The sequence below is a fragment of the Dipodomys ordii genome, unplaced genomic scaffold (assembly GCF_000151885.1).
Source record: "Dipodomys ordii isolate 6190 unplaced genomic scaffold, Dord_2.0 Scaffold61, whole genome shotgun sequence".
Classification (NCBI taxonomy): Eukaryota; Metazoa; Chordata; class Mammalia; order Rodentia; family Heteromyidae; genus Dipodomys; species Dipodomys ordii.
The window spans coordinates 154,685-165,877 of record NW_012267277.1 but is presented as its reverse complement, the minus strand read 5'-3'; the positions used below and the strand labels follow the sequence as shown (position 1 = coordinate 165,877).

The 11,193-nt window shown below is 37.0% G+C and overlaps 1 protein-coding gene across 1 annotated transcript in view; it reads right to left on the bottom strand.

Moving 5' to 3' along the window:
* Positions 1-10,465, bottom strand: part of LOC105989918 (chromosome unknown open reading frame, human C1orf185) — a 22,598-nt gene extending 12,133 nt beyond the window's left edge. Inside the window, exons 1-3 of the mRNA XM_013022188.1 lie at positions 10,450-10,465; positions 2,477-2,582; positions 1,071-1,110 (exon numbers count right to left, since the gene is read on the bottom strand). Coding sequence (XP_012877642.1) covers positions 1,071-1,110; positions 2,477-2,582; positions 10,450-10,465 — 162 coding nt within the window. The remainder of the gene's footprint in view (positions 1-1,070; positions 1,111-2,476; positions 2,583-10,449) is intronic.
* Between the last annotated feature and the right edge of the window lie 728 nt (positions 10,466-11,193).

The window sequence follows — 11,193 nt, the reverse complement described above, 5'->3', positions numbered from 1 at the left end:
CATAAGCAAAAAGAAAAAAGCCGGAAGTGGCGCTGTGGCTCAAGTGGTAGAGCGCTAGCCTTGAGCTGAAGAGCTGAGGGACAGCGTCCAGGCCCAGAGTTCAGGCCCCACGACTGGACCAAAAAAAAGAAAGAAAGAAAACTCAGTAGATGTGAGTGAATTATGAGGTAAAAAAACCAGTACTTGATGATGGTTCAAATATAGTGGGGCTAGGCAAGAGTGTTATCAAGAATGTATTTCATTCTTTAGAATAGGAAAACCCCTTTGACTCTAAAGTCAGCTACTGTCATCTTTACCAACTTCTCACCAACTACCAAACAAAATTTCTTGAGATGTCTATATTGTTTCGCTTTCTCTCATCTTGTGTTCTCCTAAAAGATGAGCTTCCGAACCTATTACTCCACTAAAATTTCATAGAAATCACTAATGACTTCCATGAAAAAAGTAATTCATCTATCTTCTTTCTCAACTTTAGTGCCCTCAACACAATCCTCCTTGTGAGTTTTTTTTAAAATTTTTTTTACATCCTTGACACCACATCTTTCTGCTTTTCTTTCTTCTTCAATATTGCTGATTCTTCCTATTCTTCTGTTAGATTACTAAATGTGACTATCAGGAAGGATACAGTCATATATCACTTCTTTCAACAACCTCCCTGATTAGTCTCATCTGTGACTTTTGATGCTCTGTTTTTATAAAGTCTTCAAGCCTGGCTTCTCTTGTGAGATTTATCCTGACTACTCTCATGAGTAGTTCCATCTGTCTGTTAGACATTCCCACTTTGATGTCTGATAGGCTTTCAAAGTTATATCCAGAACACAACTCATAGGTTATCCCCACTTCCCCAAACTGATCTCCTTTATGGTTACCTCCTTATCTCACAAAATGGACAAACTATTTTCTTAGCTGTTCATGATAAGCATTAGGTGTCAGCACACCTTGATTCAATCTATCAACAAGTCCTGATTCTACCTGTAAAACACATCCATGATCTGAATCTTCCTTTATAACTATGTTCATATTAGCTTAAGATACCATCATCTCTCACATGGACTAAATAGCCTCCTAACTTGTTTCTCTGCTTTCATTCTTGCACCATCAAAGTTCAGGCTTCACAGATAGGAAACATTTTAAAAAGATATAAAAATCAAAACTGTCATACATTGATATTGGAAGTATACATTTACTTTGGGAAACTGTTGAACAACTTCTTATAAAGTTAGTAGTATATGATCTCACAATTCAACTCTTAGGTATTTACTCCAGAGAAGAAAATAGTTTCCATAAATATATTTTCTATTTTTTCCATTTTTTTTATAAATCTAAAGAAAATTCATGGGAGCCATTCTCCTAAAAGTTAAAAACTGGAAATGGCTCCAAGTGATGATAAATCAAGGTATATTCATTTATACAATGGAATACTATTCATCAGTAAAACCAACAAACTATGAATAAAATGCAACCTAACTAAATATTATAAAGTGAAATGAGCAGATACAAAACAGACCACACAATTCCACTTAAATTCAAGAACGGAAAAAATTAATTTACAATGATAGAAATCAGTACAACAGTTGCCTCTGAGAAAGGAAATAGAAATGAACATCTGGAAAGGAGAATGAGGAACCATTGATAGGTGATGAAAAGGTTCTTGACTGAGTTGGTTTTACACACGCCCGCGTGCGCGCATTCAATCCAGGCTAGACTAAGCAAGAAAAGCACGACTTTCCCTGAAAAATAACTAAACAAAAAGGGCTGGACACATGATTCAAGTTGCATCTGCCTAGCAAGCATAAAGCCCTGAGCTTACACCCCAGTCACACACACACACACACACACACACACACACACACACACACAGAGGGTCTATGTAGATTGCTTTGTATTATTATAGTACTTGTTGCAAGCTGTTTAAAACACATGAAGCCTTCCCTTCCCAACCAAAGGGTGTACAATTAAATTCCATACTACAGAATCATTACAATTACAGCTATTTATGTTTTATTTATTACAGCTATTTATTTATTTTTTATTGTGAGAATACCGTACAGAGGAGTTACAATTACATGGGCAAGATAACAAGTACATTTCTTATCAAGCATTGTTGCCTCCTCTTTGTTTCCCCTTCCTATCCCTTCCCATACTGCCCCCACCTTGTTTAACACTATTTGAGAAAGAACTTCACTGAAGCTCTGTTAAAAAATAGTTAAGCAAATTGGTTGCCGGTGGCTCACACCTGTAATCTTAGCTACTCAGGAGACTGAGATCTGAGGATTGTAGTTCATAACCAGCCAGGGCAGGAAAATTCAAGAGACTCTATCTCCAATTAATCACAGAAAAATCCAGATGTGGTGCTATGACTCAACTGGTAGAATGTTAGTTAGCCTTGAGCAAAGAGGAGCTCAGGCCCAAAGTTCAAGCCCTAGGACTAGAAAAAAAAAAACAAACATTAAGCAAAATATCTAATAAACCTTACCTTCTTTTGCAAATCAGGAACCACAAAGCTGATGCCAAAGCGAAGAAACCAATTCCTAAACTAACAGCACCAGCAGCCAGAAAATAGGTTAAGTGGTAAAAAAAACCTATACAAATAAATCAAAGATTATTTCATGCATGTATCTTCATTCTCTAGATAAAAACAAATAATACAATACTTCAAATAATGTAACATAGTTTAGAGCTTAGACTGAGTGGAAGATTAGGAGATTTGAATTCTACTCTTGTGCAGTTCTAATGAGCTTGAAAACACTGAGCTAGAAAATGACATAGGGCCTCCAGGGCACATTTTTTAACCCTTCTGGCAGATTTGAAACCAAGGTTTTGTTTGTTTTAATACATCTGTACCTCCTTCTTAATCTTTTTCTCCCATCCCAGGCTAGCTATGAGTTTTTGGTATGTCTCTAATATCTTTTCTTGTAGAACTCTGACAAACCTTTTCATTTTAACATTTGTATTATCAATCACTATAAAGAGGCAAATAAAAAGTAACAGTAACTGTCAGAAATCTTTTAGATCCTATAAACCTTTGGAAGTTTTTTTTTTTTTGGGGGGGGGGTCCGGTCGTGTAGCCTGAACTCTGGGCCTGGACGCTGTCCCTCAGCTCTTCAGCTCAAGGCTAGCGCTCTACCACTTGAGCCAAAGTGCCACCTCCAGCTTTTTTCTTTTTGCTTATGTGGTGCTGATGAATCAAACCCAGGGCCTCATGCATGCAAGGCAAGCGCTCTACCACTGAGCCACCTTCCCAGCCCATAAACCTTTGAAAGTTTTACATCTACTTTAGTATGTATGAAAGAAAGATCATGTCAAAAACTAAAGTAATATAAAATACTAGCATATCATAAATATGGAAATTGGGAAGCCTATAGGATGAATGAGGAATCTTAGAAATGAAAACTTCAAAAATTCAAAACTAGAAAAAATTCTTCTTTGAACACAGAATTATAAAATTAAAGGATGGTATTGAGAAACTCAATTTCATAAAGAAATGAAACATACAATAAATTATGAAACAAGGGAATGTTTAAAGAATAGACAATAAAAACTAAAGGAGTTCCAAAAGAAAAAATAGAGACTAGAAAAACATGAAAAGCACAATGGAAGGGCTAGGAGTATGTCTCAAATAGTTGAATGCTGGATCAGCAAGCAAGCTGATGAGAGGCCTTAAGTTCAAACCCTAGTACCATCAAAAAAAAAAAGTATGGCCTAAGATTTGTCTAATGCTAAAAGTTTTCAATTTAAGTGTAGGAACATTCACAATTTTTGGTATGAAGTTTCATCTATTTTGACAAAGACAAAGAGTGTTAAACCACCTCTATAACCAGGTCACAAAGCAGTTCTATCATTCTTCTCCCTGAAATTTCTTCATACTGCCTCTTTGGGGTCATGTACTAGCTGCTGGTAACCACTGATAATTTTCCAAAATGTCATATAAATGGAATCATACAGTCTTTTGAGCCTGCTTTTCACATAATATATTTGAGTTTCACCATTGTTGGTGAGTATATCAATAGCTTGTTTCTTTTTTGTTGCCGAGTAATACTCTATTTTTATTATAACTTATTCTGCTGTTTTGTTTGTTTTTCCTAGATGAAAGACAACTGTGTTGTTTCCAGTTCAAAGTGATTAGGAATAAAGTTACTACACACTAGCAAAGAGGTACTTTTTTTAAACACCATTTCTTATATCACTGGGTTCATGTAGTAAGAATATATTCAAATTTATAATTGCCAAACTGCTTTCTAAACTGGTTGTAGCAGTAGTTCCTGCTGATCTGAATCATCATCACTACTTGAAACTGCAAGTTCATTGGAGCCATTCTAATAGATGTGGACGGTTAGCCATCTTATAGTACCTATTCTGGCTTCAAACTCACAATCTGTCTGCCTCAGGTCCCTGATATGCTTTCTTTTTCTTTTCTTTTTTCTTTTTTTGGTAGTGGGGCCTGAACTCTGGGCCTGGGCGCTGTCCCTCAGCTCTTCACCTCAAGGCTAGCACTCTACCATTTGAGCAAGAGCGCCACTTCTGGCCTTTTCTGCTTATGTGGTGCTGAGGAATTAAACCCAGGGCCTCATGCATGCAAGGCAAGCACTCTACCACTGAGCCACCTTCCCAGCCCCTTCTTTTTTTTTTTGGCGGTTGTGGGGCTTGAACTCTGAGCCTGAGCGTTGTCCCTCAAGGCTAACACTCTACCACTTGAGCTACAACACCACTTCCGGTTTTCTGGTGGTTTATTGGAGATAAGAGTTTCATGGACTTTCCTGCCGGGCTTGCTTTGAACCCGGTCCTCAGATCTTAGCCTCCTGAGTAGCTAGGATTACAGGTGTGAGCCACAATCACCAGCCCCTGACATTCTTTTTGTTTTTCCCTGACATTTGTTTTTCTTTTTTCTTTTGGTCAGTTGTGGGGCTGAACTCTAGGCCTGGGTAGTGTCTAGCCCCTACCACTTGAGCCACAGTGCCTCTTCCGGCTTTTTTTCTGTTTATGTGGTGCTGAGGAATGGAACCCAGGGCTTCATGCATGGGAGGCAAACACTCTACCACTGAGCCAACTTTCCAGCCCCTCCCTGACATTCTATTAACGTTTTTGTTTTGGAAATAACCAATTTGTTCTTTCATGAGTTGTGCTTATAAGTTCTAAGAACTCTGAATAACTTAGGTCATCAATTTCTTCCTATATTTTTCTGTAAAAGTGTTATAGACTTGGCTTAAGGCTCATTTGTGACTAATTTTGAATAAATTTTTGTATTAGGTGTGATGTATATATCAAGTTCTCCTTCCTTCCTTTACCTTCTCTCCCTTCCTTCTTTTCCTCCCTCCCTCCTTCCCTCTTTCTTTCTTTCTTTTCTTTTTCCTTTCTTTCCTTCTTTCTTTCTTTCCTTCCTTCTTTCTCACTCTCTCTTTCTCCCTACCTCCCCTCTCTTTCTTTCTTTCTTTTTCTTTTTGGTCAGTACTGGGGCTTGAATTCTGGGCCTGGGCACTCTCCCTAAGCTCTTCAGCCCAAGTTGAGTGCTCCACCACTTGAGCCACAGCTCCATTTCCAGTTTTCTGGTGGCTTTCTTGGAGATAAGAATTTCATGGACTTTCTTGCCTGGGCTGGCTTTGAACTGTGATCATCAGATCTCAGACTCCTGAGTAACTAGGATTACAGGTGTAAGCCACTGGCACCCAGCTTCAATTCTGTTTCTTGATCTATGTTATCTATACTTTTCTCAACAATAATATATTACATTTGTATAACAAATACTATATGTCCCAGATACTGTTCAAAATGATTTCTATATATTAACTGAATTCTCATAATATCTCTGAGTTAAGCACTATGGTTTTTTCACTTTGTAAGAAAAAAATCAAGCAAATGGTAATTACATATCTTTCTCAAAGTCTCATGATTGGCAAGTGGAGGAACAGTAATTTACATATTGCTAAGATTTTTTTCTTCTGTAGGCTGATTAAAGAAAAAAGAAAATATTTTCATATTTTGTTAGCAAAACAGTTAAGGGATTTAAAAAGTCTTAGGATGTCATGAAAGATCATATCTAACTGAATAAGCGCATGAAAATTTTATTAATCATCAAAGTCAAATCCAATTTTGAACCAAATTCTGAATGAAAGATTAATCATCAAATTAAGCCAAAATACGATATTATAACTACTAACTACTATATATAATTCCTAATGTAAAAGTGTTGACAAAGACAGAGTAACCTGAAATCTCACTCACTGCCGGAAATATAATTTGGTAAAAATAATTTGCAAATCTGTTTATTACTGTTAATAAAGCTTAACATACAGATGTAACTCTTAGGCACATTCCCAAATGAAAAGCATATAAGAGTACTTATAGCAGCAGTACAAGAGAACCCACAGACTAGGAACTGCCCCAAACCTTTTAACAGTTGAATAAAGTTGAATTAAAACAAACTATCCCCAGCAATGGGAAAGAATAAACTATAACTATGCACAACATAGTGATTTCACATACAATGTTGGACAAAAACAGGCAGGTATAAAAAAATATGGGGTGAAGGGAGGAGTTGGGGAGGTAGAGAGGGAAGGGATAGTAGGAGAAAATCAAAGGGGAAAACAAAAAGAATATATAACAAGGCTCAACAGGAAATGTACTCATTACCTTACTTATGTAACCGTAACCCCTCTGTACAGTATCTTTACAGTAAAAATATATATTAAAAAAGAATGTGAAAAATCTAATATAGACATGAAAGAGAGTTCTGAAATGATGACAATGCTGTGTCTTGATTTAGGTGCTGCTTATATATGGCTATTCAGTGAAACTTCATTTGGCTCAACACTTAATGAACTAGACTCTGTCAGTCACTGTGAATAGATTGAAACATACATGTTCTGTGAAAAAAAGCAAGTTCCTAATGATGACTCTCATTGTGAAGATCAAAAGATGTTTGTGACTTTAAAAAATAAATTAAAAGGGCTGGGAAGGTGGTTCAGTGGTAGAGCGCTTGCCTTGCATGCATGAGGGCCTGAGTTCGATTCCTCAGCACCACATAAGCAAAAAGAAAAAAGCCGGAAGTGGCTCTGTGGCTCAAGTGGTAGAGTGCTAGCCTTGAGCTGAATTGCTGAGGGACAGTGCCCAGGTCCAGAGTTCCGGCCCCATGACCGGACCCAAAAAAATAATTAATTAATTAATTAAAAAAAGAAAAAAGCAAGTTCCATAAATTTATGTTCAATAACTCCACTCCTGAATACTGAAAGAAAACACAAGTCAAGCTTACAGCTAAGTCCCACCTCTTTGGGGATAGAAATCAGGAGGATTATAGTTCAAAGATATTCAGGAAAAGCTATTAATGAGACTCTATCTCAATAGATAAGCTGGGAATGGTGAAGTATGGCTGTTATTTGAGCTACATGGAAGGATTATAAATAGGAGGATCACAGTATAAAGCTGTCCCAGGAAAAAAAATTGCAAACCCTACAAAATCTAGTAGCAAAAAAATCGAGTAGCTAATAGAGTACCTGCCTCATAAGCTTATAGCTCTGAGTTCAAATCAGGCATTGATGGCTCACACCTGTAATCCTAGCTGCTCAGGAGGCTGAGATCTGAGGATCACAATTGAAAGCCATCCTGACCTGAAAAGTCACTGTGAAACCCTTATCTCCAATTACCACCAGAAAACTGGAGGGGAAGCTGTGGATCAAAAGTGGTAGAGCACTCGCTTTGAGCAAAATTGCTCAGGGACAGTGCCCTGAGTTATAGAATCATGGAATTTGGAAGGGGATGCTTAAATGGACATCTTTCTTGAACTATTTTAAATGCTATGATAGTTTCTTGTTTATATAAGACAAGAGAGGCAATCTGACTCAGTACAGAAATGGCTTTCTAGAGATGACACCTGAGATATATCTTACATAATAGACCTCAATTATATGATTAGACATTAACCAGCATTTAAGCCTGGTAGTGACTGGCTGGCCTTCACTTCACAATCCCCATGCCTCACACTGCCAAGAGCTACTATGACAGCTCTCCATCACCACACCTGGCTGGTTATGACTCATCTGAGAACAAACAAAAATCATCCTCTGCTTGCAGACACCTTATAATGTATTCAGTGTAGACCAGTTTCACTGTGTCAAAAATACATTAAAAATGATTTCTTATACCTTCCAATAACTTCACTTATGATAATGAAAAGGTCACTATTAACTCTCTCTCTGTCTTGTTTTATAACTTAAATTTACTTGGATTCCTTCCTGTTTCTCTTGTCTATACTTTTATTTTGTTTATCCCTCTTCCTTAGCCTATGTAGATACATATGTCTGTATTTTTTGAGTATTTATTCTCTTTGCATCTTGCCAGATTTCATTCTTAGATTTATGCTGTTTATAAATACTTTGCTCAATTGAACAAAATCTGCTGAACAGCAATAGCTGGGAAGCACTGTGTAGAGCAGCAAAGAAAATCCAAAAACTATTTAAATAAGAATTATTTCTCACCTTGAGGTTTAAAAAATTCTATAATAAAATTAAGTGTAAACAGCACACAAAGCTGACCATATTTATTCTTTTAGTCTGTTTTGATTGGCTATAAGCCTAATTGGATTTCTGAATGTGGAAAAGTTATATATTATGTTCATATTTGAATTTTAATTGTTTTCACTTGAACAGTAAGAATCATTCTATCTCACTGAATTGCAGTAAGAAGAAAAGGTTTCAAAAAACAAGTAACAAAATAAATGGGAAGGCACCTCCAATTTCAAATACAAATACTGGGTCATTAAGCAAGATTCAAGTCTTATTAAAATTGTTATTATATATGCCACATTCTCTGAAAATAATAAAATTAATGTTTTTCCTAGTCCTGGGGCTTAAACTCAGGGTCTGGGTACTGTCCCTGATCATCTTTTGCTCAAGGCTAACACTATCACTTGAGCCACAGCACCACTTCCAGCTTTTTCTATTTATGTGGTACTGAGAAATCTAATCCAGGGCTTCATGCATGCTAGGCAAACACTCTACCACTAAGCTACATTCCCAACCCTAAAGTTAATTTCTAAATTAGTAACCTAAGACATTGATCAAGATGCTTTATACTATAAACTGACATGTTGAATTAAAAACTACTTAAGGGCTGGGAAGGTGGCTCAGTGGTAGAGCGCTTGCCTTGCATGCTCGAGGCCCTGGATTCGATTCCTCAGCACCACATAAGCAAAAAGAAAAAAACCGGAAGTGGCGCTGTGGCTCAAGTGGTAGAGCGCTAGCCTTGAGCTGAAGAGCTGAGGGACAGCGTCCAGGCCCAGAGTTCAGGCCCCACAACCGGACTCCAAAAAAAATAATAAATAAAAATAAAAACTACTTAAAGTTAATAATTAAGTAACTAAGATAGACTTTAAGAATAGCTCACATGCTAGTGGAAGTTTGAAATCACACTGTAAATAACTCATTCATTAAATAATAAACCAATGAAAATTAGAAAACTCACAGAACTAGACAAAAGTATTATGTAAAAATATGTGTAGCAACACATAGCTGGAGCCAAATTTCAGGGACCTATATGGCTTTAAGTGTATCAAGTAGAATAAAAATAATAAAACAGTGAGCTTGGCATTCAAATACAAGTTGAAACCACCTCCCCATAAAACCAAACCAAAGAAAGAGAGTAAAGAAATAATAAAGAGGGGCTGGGAAGGTGGCTCAGTGGTAGAGTGCTTGCCTTGCATGCCTGAGGCCCTGGGTTCAATTCCTCAGCACCACATAAGAAAAAAGCTGGAAGTGGCGCTGTGGCTCAAGTGGTAGAAGAGCGCTAGCCTTGAGTTCAAGAGCTGAGGGACAATGCCCAGGCCCAGAGTTCAAGCCCCATGACCGGACCCCCCCCCAAAAAAAAGGGAAAAAAGAAATAATAAAGAACAGAAAATGAAATAAAAATTAAGAATCGAGGGTTGGAGGATATAGAGTGTTTGTCTAGCATGTGCCAAGCTGCAGGTTTGATCTCTAGTACCCTTCTCCATTACACAAAGTTAGGAAGATGATAAAGACAACTGGAATTGATACATTTTCTAGCAGGATTATCAAAGAAAAAACTGAAAGCATCAGTAAATAATATTAAAGAGAGAGAAAGACCATAATTGCAAATTTAACAGATTAAAAAAGAAAATACTTTCGGTGAATTTATGCTAAAGTATTTTAGAGTTCATATAAAATGATCTATACCTAAAAAGTGACTTAGAAAAAGTAACTTAAGAAGGAATAGAAAACCTAAAGGAACATGTATATCCATTAAATTGAATCAGCAGTTACAAAATTTCCCCCCAAAGAAAAACAGGCCCCAATAACTACAATTTCTACTGTATACCCATGATTCAAGTATTTATCTTATACAAGCTCTTTCAGAGAATAGAAAGAGATTGCTTGCTGTTTGTCCAAATACATTTTCCTCTTCTTCCCAGGCAAAAAGACTACACATCCCAGCTTCCCATACCATTAGATGAAGCCATGTGTCTGAGTTCTAACAATGAAATTTAACTGGAAGTGATGTCATAAAAGCCTCCCAAGCATTTTTCTTCATGTTCTTTCTCCTTGTGACAGATATGATCCTAGAAAATCTTTGGCAACCACATGATATCATCACAATAATCAATTGAATCCAATAGACAATATAGAAAATTCAACCTAATACAGAAGAATACATATTCTTTTCAGCTGCATGTGGTACATTATCTAATATAGTGAAGAAGTTGAAAAACCTGTAAAACTTATGGAAATAACATTTCTAAGTAACCCATGGGCAAAAAAAGAAAAATCTCAAGGAATAATAGAAAACACTAGCCAAGCATTAGTAGCTCATACTTATAATCCTAGCTATTCTGGAGACTGAGATCTGAGGATCATCATTTAAAGCCAGCCCAAGCAGGAAAATTTATAAGAGACTTATCTCCAATTAACCACCAGAATACCAAAATTTGAACTGTGGCTCAAGTGGTGTGAGTGAGCATAAAATCTCAGGGACAACACCCAGGCACTGAGTTCAAACCCCATGACTGGCAAAACAACAACAACCAAAAAAACCCACAAGACAACAAACTCTCTCTATAGAAAATGAAAGCATATCATACTTAAAAGTTGATGTAGGGCTGGGAAGGTGGCTCAGTGGTAGAGTGTTTGCCTTGCATGCCTGAGGCCCTGGGTTCAATTCCTCAGCACCACATAAGCAAAAAGAAAAAAG